This window comes from Cyphomyrmex costatus, unplaced genomic scaffold, assembly GCF_001594065.2.
Source record: "Cyphomyrmex costatus isolate MS0001 unplaced genomic scaffold, Ccosl1.0 scaffold81, whole genome shotgun sequence".
Classification (NCBI taxonomy): Eukaryota; Metazoa; Arthropoda; class Insecta; order Hymenoptera; family Formicidae; genus Cyphomyrmex; species Cyphomyrmex costatus.
Genome location: NW_017280386.1, coordinates 107,770 through 123,112, shown reverse-complemented (window position 1 = coordinate 123,112; position 15,343 = coordinate 107,770). Strand labels below are relative to the sequence as shown.

At 34.5% G+C, this 15,343-nt stretch overlaps 1 protein-coding gene across 1 annotated transcript in view; it reads left to right on the top strand.

Annotated features, from left to right (window-relative positions):
* Window positions 1-14,937, top strand: part of Ddr (discoidin domain-containing receptor 2) — an 82,601-nt gene extending 67,664 nt beyond the window's left edge. The window contains exons 13-17 of the mRNA XM_018549346.1: window positions 1,726-1,917; window positions 6,475-6,567; window positions 9,398-9,539; window positions 13,260-13,409; window positions 14,406-14,937. Of these exons, the coding sequence (XP_018404848.1) occupies window positions 1,726-1,917; window positions 6,475-6,567; window positions 9,398-9,539; window positions 13,260-13,409; window positions 14,406-14,567 (739 nt within the window). The 3' untranslated portion in view covers window positions 14,568-14,937. The remainder of the gene's footprint in view (window positions 1-1,725; window positions 1,918-6,474; window positions 6,568-9,397; window positions 9,540-13,259; window positions 13,410-14,405) is intronic.
* Window positions 14,938-15,343: the final 406 nt, after the last annotated feature.

The window sequence follows — 15,343 nt, the reverse complement described above, 5'->3', positions numbered from 1 at the left end:
GCGCGTATGCGCTGTTGTACGTGTGCTTCATCGTGGCTTTTTCAATGGAATATTTGAAAATCAGTATCCACTGATTACAGAGCGATGTGTTTAAATTGGATAATATTATATAAAGAAAATAATTATTTCACGCACTCTATAACGAATTTATAAAATACAACGAATAAAAATTGCAAACTGTAGCGAGTAATACCTCATATTATGCGTGATATATAATTGCACACAATGCGCAGTTCCACACGTGATACTAATCCAATTCACATCGAAGCGTATTCGTTTCTATGAAGAAACATTTCCGAAAAATCTAGAATCAACGCTTGAACGAAGATTCTCGTAGCTCAACCATGAGCACTACATCAGCCAATAAAAGACATCCTTTTATTGCATTCACGATGCCGCTATAACAACGTTTTGTTCGTCGGTCGATCGCGATTTTCCCTCGGTATAGGCCGATAGAGATAGGAACGGGCAGCGGAGCGCGTCGTATACCGGATTCACTGGCCCGACGACGCGTTGTCGTCGCAGTAGCAAAAGGATGATCCCCGCAGACAGGATCACGGATGGCATTGTCTACAAAACACATTTTGCCGACTGGGAAAAGCCCGCGAAACCCATGTTGTCGCGCGAAATGGATGCAACTCATGTTAGAGCGCAATCGTTCTCTCACCCCGGCCTTTATTCTTTTCCACGCTCTTCTTTCTTCTGTTGTATGTACAGCGTTCCGCGAAAAAGTCTATCAGACCGATCTGCCTGATAGATTTTCGTTTTTTGATCCTGTTATACATTTCGTCGTCTGATGATTGAATTTTTCGATGCAAAAAGGAATTTCATTTTCCACGTTGACATTTTCAATTAAGTAATTTTATGTTGCGCGTGTACGCATGTTCTATGAAAAAAATTTAACTGATGAATTTTAAAATATTTCTCAAAAATTAATATCATGTATAAAGCGTGGCTGGTCGGTCAAATGCATATCTCATCAACGGAACTCAATATTATAATACATCGCATTTATATTCGAAATACATTCGTGTTTATTTCTCTAAATGAAAGCGTGCTCGTCTATGTAAATGCGTGTAGGAATCGTATAAAAATGCAAATTTTTTTTATGATTTCAGATATCATATGGAATTACTAGAAATTATCTTGTGTCAAAATGTTTATGGAAAGGTCTCTTTTTTTTTCGGGCAAATAAAATTGATTATTCGATTATAAAATAATAAATTGGCTCATTAATCGCTATATAGAATTTTTATTGGCTCGATTTATAATACGAGGAGATAATTTTATATCAAAAATTTAAAAGGATGTATAGGTTTCAATTTTTATACAGTCTATTGAGTTCTTATCGAATTCACAAACCACTCGATATGGCATTTATATCGTGTTCTGCATCGTCTGCTCTCGCTAGAATTTACTCATATGTGTAGCACAATAGTGCTCCACAGCCCTTATTCGCGGTTGTCCTTATTCGTGACTCGCGCTATAACCCTGCAGGTAGGTTCCTCTTTTATCCTTGGCATTTTTGTATCGCTTTTCTGTCGTTCCTTCTTCCGCGTGAGACAACGAAAACTTCCGAGAGACAAGCGAGCGATACCGGAACGGAATATCTACATTACTTCCAGCATATATACAATATATCCACGTCCGTATTCAATACCCATGGCCTTGGTACCGCGGGTACCCATAAAGATATTACTTCCGGATGCTTCATGCGTTTTCCAGGATAGAATTTCAACAGGAGGCAAAGAGACTGGTACGACTCGCCGATCGAAATGTCGCGCGGCTACTCGGTGCCAGCCTTGAGAACGATCCCATGTGCATCGTATTGGAAAACGGCGAATACGGGGATTTGAATCAATATCTGCAGAGTCACATCGCCGAAACTTCAAACTTGCACACGGCCAAGACGCTTAGGTATGATAAACACGATACTTTTCTAATTTCCATCATTTAATTGATATTATTGCTTTATAAAGCATGTGCACAAGATAAAGTGTTGTACGTATACAATATTTTGTGTAAAATTTATATCTAAGGTAATAGAAGTCTATACATATACTATCTATTCAATATATCGTTAATTTAACTAAAATTAAAAAAAAAATGGAGTTAATCAATTTAAGAAAATGTATTAAATTTGTCTTAAATTTAATTTATTATTTACTAAAAGCATAATATGGACGTTGTTTATATTTACATTTTATTATCATATAAATCAAGCGAATAGGTTTGCCATTATTTCTTTTGATATTTATATGATGCAGTGACATGCTCTCAATGCGCCTGAATATATGTTTTCCTCTTTTTCGTAAAAATATATTAAAGAAATTGAAAAATAAAGTAATCCAATATTTCATAAGATAATATTAATATGTTGTATTGGTATATAATATAAGAATGTCACAAAGAGAGAACTATTTTCTAAATAATCGATTCCTTCATTCATTTATTTATTTACTTACCTCCACGATGTTTAACAAGTGAATTATAATTCATGGAATAAAAGCAGCAAGAAAAAACATTATAATCAATGTGTGTTCATTGTGCCTACAAAGAGTTTCTTCTCTTTGATTATAAAGAAAACCTTGTGACCAAAACTAAATACAGTGTTGTAAAGTATGAATATGTACAACAGACCTATTACACAATAATATGTACTATGGAAATTAATAACTATCTCTTGGTAGTTATATAGAAAGCAATTACTTATCTATGAAATATTACATCATGACCTAGATATTCTCCATTTTGCTTTACTGACAATAACAGAATGAACAAACTAAGCAATAAACTGATGCTATTGAGTTAAACAGACAGCCTGCACGACTTAATAGTGCTATCTATTGAATTCACGTGTAATTACTCACAAACAGTGAATAGGTCATATCATGAAAATTAGACCATATAGAGTCCGATTATATGTACTTATATGTATTTATATATATATATATATATATATATATATGCACATAAATGTAGGTATGTGTGTGTTTATTTACTGTCAATGTATCGATGTCATTACATCATACTTTAGATGTTAATGCGTGCTTTATCATCGAAGAGAATATACCCCATAATAAGTCCTTGGTCGTTCATAAATACATGCCGTTACGTTTTTAAGAGATCGTTGGGGAATTCGGTTCGCACATGGTCAGAGGTATATGACAAAAAATCCATGTGTATCCCGGATACGATCGTTATTCGAGTAATTAACATAATTTAATGAACACAAATTTGATACTACGGCGTGGAATAATTTGTAACATCGATTCCATCGTATCATTTTAAAAGCGATACATTATCGATGTCCGCTTTAATGCACACTGCCAATCGACATTGCGACACTCGAAGTAAATAACATATCATCCGAAATAGATACGCAATTATGTGATCATCACCATTTTGACATAAAATCAATGAACCATATTTCGACATGCCCTAAATTTCACGTTGATACGATCACCGTACTTCCGCGTAAATTGTTGTGCCTATTACAGCATCACCTTCACGTTATCGACAGATAATAAATCCATTTATTAAAACAAATATAATAAAATGTACTTAATTAATTAACAAAACGAATTGAAATGCCGTTATGTTCATTAATTGACTAAACCAATTAAAATAATGAAAATATCAAGATTGTAGCGTGTCATGTTGTATAATTATAAAGTCGTTTATCGAAATTTTTGACACAAAATGCTGCTACGATATCGTGAAAACGTCAAACATACGATGAATAATTCCCGTGTGCGTACGTGATGTGGAATGATTACTTTTTGCGTTGCTGTAAATGCAGAATGATAGCATCCGAACAATTCCACAATAGGCCTGCCGGTCGAATGCGATAGTGCGAATTTTTGTTTTATTCTGTCGCCGCGAAGAACGTCAGTTCCAATCAGTCCGGAGGACGCGTGAAAACGCACGATGACCAGGACTACGCGGGAAGTACTCGAAATACGAGAAATCGGCTGAAAATGAGAGGTGAGCGACGGAGAGGATCATCGGTGCTCGTGACAGGTGTCGGCGAAGCGTGTTTTCCCGCGCGATCGTTTTCAGCTTTCGCGCGAGATGAAGCAGCCGCCGGAGATCGCGCTTTGTTCCCATCGAGTGCCGCGGAAAATATTGATGTACGGGGATATTCAATCATTCGTGCCTGCGCAATACGAATAGCACTATACTATTTTGCAATTGCAATAGTAAAAAAATAGTTATTGCCGTTATGTTTTCTCATCTTATTGTTTGCAGATTAATTTGCTTCTTTCACAATTCGTTAACACTACACCTATAATTAAGAAATTATGAAACAGAGTTGACGTTTATTACAATAATGATGTTATAGATATTTTCTAACATTAATTTGCTCGCGCGAATCACGCGATGTGCAATTTTATTATGCCGTCAAGTTTCAACAACTTAACAGCTCTTAATAGCTATAGCTACGACAGTATCGAAATGGTTAATTAAATTGCTGATATATGTACTGTCATTCATAAACGAAATCGTTTTCATTTATTTTCGCGAGTTCGCCGTTTTAACTGCAGTCAGTTTGTCGCATGAACGAATCCAATATCCAGGACCGACAGAATAGCCTAGCTTTCAGTACGGCCGCTTTCTATGCCGGTAACCGAATTGCATTTCGCCGACATCGCAAATGAAGCTTTAAGAATCACGACGCTGAGTCGTCCGGAAAATTTTTACACGACGCGATATTAGATATATCGTACAAATTCACCCGTTTCCATTAAACCGTATACGAGAATTAAGTTTAATTTATCCAACTAACATGTTTTGCATCATAAGATAATTGAATAATATATGATCACTCAGTACTGAATGAACTTATCAAGATTTTTATCAAGGAAAAATTAATTACAAATTATTATTATAAGAATATAAAGCGCAAAAATATTGCAAAACTCACTTACTAGAGAAAGAACAATTTTGCTAACATCAAGATATTAAAAAATTTAGTTTAGGTACACTGATTTGAAAAAATAATTTTGTTAAACTGTCAAAATGATTTTACAGAAATCTCAAGCATGATGAGTAATATTGCAGAAAATTTCGAATTCTAGTAAACCAGTTTGAGCGCCTAATTATTTTGAAAATTCAATAAAATTATTTATACAGATTTTTTTGTGTTTAGCTAAAATTTTAGATACTTCAGCAAAACATTTCTGTGTACATATGCTGTTGTTCGATGAAATATGTTTTTCTGCATTATATAGTGCAATAAGCTCGAATATTCCAATTCGTGAAGCAAACATTTATTTAGTCAATAAGATAAACATATTGACACATTAACGAATTAAATATAGATTTTTCTTGCAATCTTTTTTACGTTATTACTCTCGTTTCATGTATACATACATATAAACCTACAGTTATGTCGTAACAATGTTAAATTGTAGGACGATATGGTACCATCGAAACGACTCTATTGGAGTATCTCTCGCAGAAATAGCACGCAGAGCCGTTTCGATGTAAATGGTTTGCATTCTACAAACGTAAATACTAAAAACGTAGTACCTACTGTCGTCCTCAACGAATACGAACGAATGCTAACGCCCGATCGTAACCGATGCGTATGTTTGTCGCACTTCACCCGATTTTCAAATTCAATTTTGCTAGAAATAGGAACAATACGAAAATAAGTTCGCTGTATCTACAATACAAATATAAAGAATAAACTTTTTTAATCTCTTTTATCATAAATTTCAAGCGAAAATACTAAATATATTTAATATAAGGCTGATCAAATATAACATTGTCTCATTTATTATTTCCGATGGCACTGTTAGGTAAGACAGATTGGCATGTTATCAAAAGAGTAATGGTAACAATTTCTTGAATTAAAAAACATTTTGTTATTTGTAATTTCTATGTGTGTTAAAATGTAAATCAATTTATTTCTGTGATTAGTTTCAAAGTATTCAATATCCACATTAAGGTGTATACTTAGTAAAATTTAATACATTTTCTTAAGTTAAATTGTTTGATTCTGTGGTTTTAGTTTAATTAATGATGTTAAGTAAAAGTATAATAGTAGTGTCCTAAGAAAATGATTGATTAAAAATAGCTCAAACTAGGTATAATTTGACACGATAAATTTAACACACACGCACATACAATATACGAGAAAAATATATATATTTAAATATTTTCCATTGTAATAATTTGCATCATTCTTACAATTAGTTATGAAAGGCAAAATATGTCTTCATGTAGGAAAGAAGAAAACATGACAAGTTAATTTAGATTCCTTTATTTACTTTATAAAGTAGGTGATTTAAGTAACGGGAACATCTTATTTTACTTGAGTCAAAAATGTTGGTTGACTATGACTGAGTTGATACGGTCGAGTGTCCGCTGTTTGTGGCGTTACTTGCTACAAACGCCTCTATGTATACCGAGGAGTTTCTCCAAGTAAACTTCACGGCGTAACCGACCCCGTTCTTCGTGTTGCAGTTTCGGCACATTGGTTTACATGGCCACGCAAATAGCATCCGGCATGAAGTATCTTGAGGAAATGGACTTCGTGCATCGGGATCTCGCCACAAGGTAAGCGTGCACTGTTTCCCATAAGTTGCTTTGAGGGCTTGCTCATTAATGAGCAAGTTGTTGTTTGCCATATTATTGCAGTCTTGAAAGCGAAACTAAATACATGTACCGTAGAACCCGTCAGTCTTCCTTTCATCCCGACAAGCTTATATGAGAGCGAATGTGTAGAACAAAATGGTATCCCCGATGGATTAGCCAATTTCTTTTTTATGTTGCTACAACGAACGTGAAAGAAACCATTTTTTACCATTTTTATACGTGGCCAAACAAATACTATAGACTGTTGAGATACGATATATAATATTAATACTTTTTATACGTTAGTTTTTAAAATTAAGAAAAATTGATACACGGAAAAGAGGCTGTTATATTAGCAGCATTACTCTAATTAAAAATAATCTTGTTAATTCAGTAATATTAATAAAATAAATATGTTATATGCTCTTATTTTAATAAAATATTGTTTGTTTCGTTATTACTGTTATTGAATTATTTTCAATTAAACTAATGCAATCTGTTAATATAACATTAGTTTTTTCCGTATACCCACGCAATATTCCTTGCATATTTATGATTACAATAATTATATATATATATGCAGTATGAAATAATTGCGAAATAAATCAAAATAATACATTCGATTATATAACTACGGTACATCCTTTGTTCCGCGGAAATCAATTGAATTTCACCAATCTTAATTTCGTTTCCAGGCGAATGCTTCAATTTGTCTACAGTGATTCGCAATGATCGCTAGACGGAATCGTTTCATGTATCAAACAAGCAAACAAACAAACAAACAAATGCATACTCTATTCAATCTTTTTGTAAGCGTACGAAAGCATGCCTCTGGGCATTACAAATGGGATTGCTTTATTACGACGGCCGATTGTTTTATCGTCTCATTCCCCTTCCATATACGTAGTAATGGATTCCGCACCCCTAGACCGTGCTTCTCCACCCTCCATACGATTTGGAAACTCTTGAAACCCAGCAGTGTCGGCAGAGTGTAGCACGACACCAATACCGTAGGTAGAGCTATTAAAAGCGGGGGAATGAGATAGATACGGCCGGAAGGGTTTGGGCCGTGTGTTCGAATTATTAACTCTAATCGTAAACCTTAATTATCATGCCCTGTGGCGCGATCGTTGTCGCGACAGTAGCAAGGGTACAAGAAGCTAGACGAAAGGGGTGCAATTTATTCGTGATTTATAGAATTGGGTTCAGGGCTAAATTCTAATGCGGTGAATAGTTCTACTACTGAGGAATAAACGGTGGATACTAATATATCTGAGAATTATTATTAATAGCAGAACGCGAAAGGAAGGAAGACTAATAAATGCAGAATGATAAATCGATTCTTATTGTATAGTTAATTCAAGTATCACACATTTCCTTAGAATACTACACAGATTCTTCGTAATAGACATTTAACGTCTTTTATAATTTTTATTAACTTTTCGATTGTGTGTGTATCTTTTGTACGAAAAAGAATAATTTTGCCGAAGTATCTAAAAATTTATTTAGATATATAGATACAGCTTTAAAAATAATTTTGTTGAATTATCATTGAAAATAATTACGTAGGATGCTCAAGCATAACGAGTAAATACTTTGACATTCTAAGCTATTATCTTGAACGTGATACTTATACTTTGATAATTCAACAAAATTATTTTCAAGTCTACATCTGTCTAAACTTACTATAGATACTATAAAACTGTACTTTTCCCACGCAATCATTCTTCTGGTAATTTCTTCTCTAAAACGGCAATGTACATTATCTATATGTATATGTGTAATCGAAGTTATATGAACTACAACATAATATACAGATTTGCACGATTTTGTGAATTATAAAAAAACATTATCGAATTTGAATGCTCGAGAGAACAAAATGGAAATAAACGAGCAAGATTTTTATGATGCGCTGGAAGAAGAAAAACTTGCCAGCAAATCAGGTAGAATGCGCAGACGTTGACAACGGGTGTGAAAATACCCACCGGTGCGCGTAAAATAAAAGCGTCGTGGCAGCTACTAAACCATCCCCTCGTCGCCCCACGAATCACCCCTTTACCATGGAGCGCGATAAACGACGAGGTTTACGCGCAAATCAGCGCGAAACTTGGAACGACCGTCGTTTGAGACATACTCGCAACGAACCTATTGTGAGCTGCTTAAATGTGAGCTTCCGAGAAACGATTTCACGCATCAGCCGTTCATAGTCAACGTATTTTATTGAAGAAATTTATCTGTTAATTATATTGAAAAATTTCTTCGCTAACATTTTGAAGCCTCTCATCTCTTTTTCATTTTCTTCAAAATTATTTTATAATTCTCTTTATGATACATCTTGTCGATATGTGTACTCTAAAAGGGGTAGAATATATTTATAATCATATAAAGAATTAAACTAGAAAAAAAAATATCAATTTAAAACCTATTTCCAACTGTATAGAAAAAAATCATAAACTGGAAAACTAGCGTTTAGTTATGCTCGCGCGATATTTTCGATAAACTACTCTGTTTGTTTTTGATATGGCTGCCACGTGCAGAATATAAAAAATAGAACGTACGAACACATATTCATTTAGTTGTATACGAACCGATACGAACCGATAGAATATTGCATAGTTGTACAGTTAGCAGAGATCTCATGGCCAGCGTTTAATAAAAAGAATGGAAGTGTTAATTTGATCAAAGAATAATTCTATTGTTTTCCAGTTTAAAATTCGCGAGTGGAAAATATTTCGGGATATATTACACAGTGGGATGAAAAAGGGGTGCTTCAGCAGAAATTAAGAGACGAATATTTGTGAATTTTTTTCAGAAATTGTTTAGTGTGCCGCGGATGCACGGTTAAAGTATCTGATTTGGGTAGCGGACGAAGCGCATATGCGGCGGATTACTTCCGTGTCGAAGGACGTCCTCCATTACCGATTCGATGGATGCCATGGGAATCAATGCTAATGGTGAGTGTACAATAAATGCTCATTGTACATTTAAACATGCAGTATGTATATTTTAACTTTCATTCCTTTTCTCTCTCTTTTTCTCTTCCTCTCTCTCTCTCTCTCTCTCTCTCTCTCTCTCTCTCGATATTTTTCACCTTTGAGTACGAGGAAATTTAGCGCGCGCAACATAGCTTTCCGCGTGTGTGCGCTTTTTCCGGAAGCTTCCGATTTAGACAAGCACTCGCGCGTTAGTGGCAATAAAGATCAGCGATGCGAAAGTTCGATGGAATTATAAATAAAAAAGAGAGGATAAATCAAATTGGCGCAAACGACTTTCGCTCGTAAACGAGCGAAATAGACAAGGGAGACAAAACGAGAGGACGTGTCGGATCGCTTTGATTTCACTCTACGCATGGGTGGGACGCTGTGTTTTGACGAACTACGGCTACGCATCCATGCGATGAAATTTGGTTTCGCTCGGATGCGTACTTTTTTTCATTGCTTTTCACATCCGGAAGTCAAACCTCCCTATTCGCCATTACATATCGGCATTACCTATAAATCGACATTTTCGCTATCCGTCAGAAATGCATATCATCGTACTAAATACTGTAATGAAGAAGTATCTCTTTCGATTTATAGATGATGTGATGAAAGCGTTGTGTGAAATATTAATTTGAAATAAACATTCCTACTCATGAATTATCAAAGATCTATATATTATAAAATGTGTATCATAAAATGTAATCGATAAGACCCGTATTGTTTTATTGCCAGTGAGTTACGTATGATACATCTGCCAATCTCTCCATCTTTTAAATAAACGAATTCGCCAATTATGTCATTAAATTGGTATTAATAGCACGCGCCAAGCCGTACGCAATAAAATTGATTTAGAACTGTCGTTGATTATTCTTCTTGTTAATCTGTCTTTCCCATTACGCAAAATGAATCGCATTAGAGATTTCTGTTCAACCCATTGGGAAATAAAGAAGTTTCGAAGTCTGTTATTTATAAAAGATAAGAAAAATTCTCTCTAATAAACTTTATTTCCGGATGGAAATGAAGTTTTACGTTTCATTTAATATATCTTGTCTTTAATTTCTCAATTGTCGCTGCCAATATTGAATTGTCGATCCGCGAAACCGCTCGACATCAGGCCGATAGAGCTGTCTGCGGTCACGTTGGTATTAGCGAATTGAGCTTACCCCATCACATTGCGCGATACGCGTCATTGAGCTATAAAAGTGTCGGAGAAAATATGCGATACGCGTTTGGAAATTCATTTTCGATGTTGAGCGGCTTTTTCGGCTTAACCGCTCGACAATCCAAACACAATCGTTCCGCTTCGCAAGCTAACGCATCGAACATGGCGTTTCCGTTGTTTTCGCTGGCGTTACAATGTGGACGACGATGAAAGATACTTGCGTTTACTTTTCATGAAAATTCGGACAAATATGTACCGACCTGGCGGAAAGAGAGAACTTTTTCCGCTAGTGCTTAAAATTAAAATATTACGAGCGCGCTGTGCTTAGTAGGTTATACTCGCACTACAATCAGACACTACGCGGAAAATATAAATAATAATATCGTATATTTAATAATAGCACCATTACAATAATATATTTGTGTGGCTAACAATTTCATTTGCATGAAGTATAAGATACTTTTAATTTGAGAGGCATTAATTCAAATATTTAAAAATTGTACAAAACGACTTGAGATTCCGTAATTCATAAAAATTTTAATGGACTGACCTTTAAACATTCAATCATTTAAACATCTAAAAATATAGGAGGGATTTATAAACCTTCAATGATAAAAAATTCCAGAAATGAAATATTTATAAAATAATTATGCAAAAATAAAAATGTAAATCGCTAATACTTTTAAAATTTATAAAATTATTCTTTTATATTGCTTCAACTTAGATCAAATATATATTTTTACGATTCAATATCTTTTCATTTGAAAAATTAATTTTAAACAAAAAAATCAAAATTTAATTTCAGTGTCTAACTGTGCATAGATTATTACATCGCTACTCTATTTTTTGTCGTTATTTGCGGAAATAGTATATTCATTGTACCTGTGTGTAATGGCAAATTAATATCAAAATGGTTATTGGACGAAACAGAAATGAGGCTGGGAAATATAGTATTGAATAGCTAGTTGGCGTCGTCATTTCAAACTGACTGCGCCATTAATGTTTCATTATTACCCATCATTTATCCAACCTCCGCCATTGTGTCGCACTAATGAAACGATCCCGTTTCCACGTGCGAAATACCGCTTCAAAAATTATCCGGGATTACCGTCGATTTAATAGTTTCATATCGATCTTGTGATCATGGAGATCATTCTTTATAAGATTATTCGACGATTACACATCACAGAGTTTGTTAAAACGCGATGCGACCATGTTTAATTTATTGTTATTCAGGATTTTTATTACAGAAGTGTCAAATAAAATATAACAGCATTTTTAATAGAACTTTAATTTATTATTACGTATAGGATATAATAACATTTTTTTATTTTGTGTTTTTTATATTCTGTTATATATTAAACGATAAACGTTGGCTTTGTTATTACTGGTTTATTGCTTGTACATAGATCGTTATTTATCGCGTACACATTATTTAGCTTCAACAATTTGAAGTAACGTACAAGTAATGATGCGCATGTAATTTTGTATCGCGCACTTCATAAATAATCGAATCATGTCTTAAGATCCTCCCGAACATGCGCAAACTACAAACTCTGCACGCATGTGCTATCTTCTCAGCGTATTACCAGCAGCAGAGATTATGTAATTTAAGTACCTAAGTTGCGGTAATTTCACATCAAGTACACACAATCGTTTAATCACAAATCGATTCAAAATTACAATGTTATTACACAGCAAGATCTTTCGCGATTACTTCTCTTATTTATAATATTAATATTCTATCTTTATGCCATTAACTTTTTCTGTAATTATTATTAAAATATATTTTTCTCGTAAGTAATTCAGAATATTCTTCTTAGCAAGCTTATTTTAAATCTTGTTGATAATAAATATTTAATTATATATATATAATATATACATTTATTTTCTACATATTTCTTCAGAAAACGTTGTATGTTTGTATGAACGTAGCATTGATATTAATTAAAACTTGTAGCTACTGAAGCTTTTATACAACTTGCCGTTAATATATTTTATCATGTAATTATTTTACTTAATGGGTCATACACATGCCAATGGGAGCGGAAGATACATCCAACCGTCAATGTGAGGAAAAGAGTAAAATCGTGTAACTGCTTTATGGCGTTCCGCGAAGCTTGGGCTTAACTGAGTTACTCGGTTGAACTTTAGGAAACTCGAAGGCGCATACAGTTTCCATAAATTACTCCTTCACGCTCAAACATTAGATTTCTGCGTCAAGCATGTCGCGCTTTTAATTATTTTTGCGGCTTACCAAAGACAGATATCAACTTAAATATGTATGAAAGGAAACAGAAATTATACTTATATTGTCGCAATATTACTTTGCAATAAGTAATCTAAAAACAATGCAATTCTATATATACATTCCAGATTTATTACACCGTAAAATAAACTTATCCAATTATATCGGAATGCTCAACAAATTTCAAGCGCTCTTAAGCTGCAAATAGTAAAAGCTGCCAAAGCTAATGAATATAGTAAACGGACTTTTGTAAAATTTTCTTGGTTGTGTTTACATTAAACAGGGAAGACATACTTGCAAGGGCGACGTCTGGGCGTTTGCCGTCACGCTGTGGGAAATACTGACATTCGCGCGGGAACAGCCGTTTGAGGAGTTTCCGGATCATCGAATAGTGGAGAATGCGACTTACTTTTATCAAGAGGATGAGCGAAGGGTAAGTGCGCGGAGTAATTCTTCGACTTCTTTCCCTCATTGTGTCCGATGTACTTAATGTAATGAGTGCACTGAGTACTTGATTTCGCATTGAGTGCCTCGCGATGCTTTCAGGGCTTTGAACGCCGCTATTTATTCCGTCTTTCAGACTTCTGATTACCTTACTCCGTAGATTCTTACTACATTTTTTTTCTGTTCTTTACGTAGCTTCTTTAAAGAGCAGTCTGGACATGTCCTGCTTCTCTAAGACTAATTGTAGGATAATTAACATCGTGTTGAAAAAGCAGGCTTAAATAAACGCGCACGGTGTCGAACATGTAATTATAAAAGTGGGAGTTTCCATGAAAATGGCAGAACTACTTGCTTAGTAATTCATATAATGTAATAAATATTGCGTCGCACTCGAGCCAGTCGCGTTCATTTTCCCAACATCAAGAGTACTTCAAACTAACACGCGCATTGTAAGAATTGTTATTCTATACTCTCTCAGTTTTGTAGAGAGAGTTTGTTAATATTTACAAACACAGTTCATTGTATAATAAATATTGTGATTAATTACGCGAGCAAAATATTTTTATTACGTCTGTGCCGTGCATTTCTGTAATATCGTGTTAAATTTATAATGAAATTAGTCGCGTGCAATCTGCTTTCTATTTTGGTTTAACGCAAAACTACGTGAATGCATTTATTATGTATTATTATATAAAATGTTTAGTTGGCGATATACAATAGAGTAAGATGGTATAATTTCGCGAACGTAATACAATTTTGAAATAAGATTTGATTCGAATTTTCAAAGTTCAAGTTTGATTTTTCTTGTTTGGCACTCTTCAGTATCCTCCACACGACCACACAATAAGATATAAGAGTTACCATATTTGAATCTCGAAAATTGGATTCAAATTTTATTTCGCATAGAATTGTACCATGTTTGAAATTGTACCTTACTCTACATAACTGATGACGTTAGACTCGACTTATGCTTATTTTTGTACAGATGATACTGCCACTGCCAAAAAACTGTCCCAAAGAGATCTACGATCTGATGCGCGAATGTTGGCAGAGGAATGACGTCGACAGACCAAACTTTCGCGAGATCCATCTGTTTCTGCAACGAAAAAATCTCGGTTACAAGCCCGGTGAGTCGAACGATACTTGATATAGAGAACTGGAAGGCTGGAACCTTATCCGGCTTTCTATGATCGGCGAATTAAATGGTAATTGGTGGAACTGCCCTTCATCGACCAAGCTAGACCAAGTCAGACCAAGTTAGTACCTATAAGGGTGACGATTCATAAATCGGCTATAACGAACGTAAACTGTTTGTAATGACATGGTCGGACGCGTGTCCATCGTGTCCATAATAACTACATTGTACGGTGACACTTGGGTGCGAGAAAAAGATATAGGAGTCTACGAGCTGATCGCGCCCAGAACTTTTCACGGTTCACGATATTAATGTCCCTTTTTTTAACCGTCGCCATACATCGTTGTGAACAGCGCTGTGAATTTAATCGATAACCGGTATGAACCGCACAAATCACTGTCGCCGTAACGCAAACTGTCCGTGTGCAAACTACGAGACATTGTCTACCAAAATTCGCTCTTTTTTTTTAATGATTCCTTTGAATGAAAACTGCAGATAACTGCGTTACAGACAGATCGACAACTACATATTTCTTCGAGATACGCATAATGATGCGCAGTGCTTGACAATAGAATATTAATTTTTTTATAAGCACTATTTTTAATCTACTAGATATTAATTTTTGTACGTATACGTATATATATCATCATTTGATTGACATATTATTAAAAATTTGTAAACTATATATATTATACACACTTAATTATATATAAAATGATAGGTACTCGATCTTCTGGCTTATTCTCGTACAACTTCACCGTTCTCTTTTATTTCTTTGCTCGTTATTC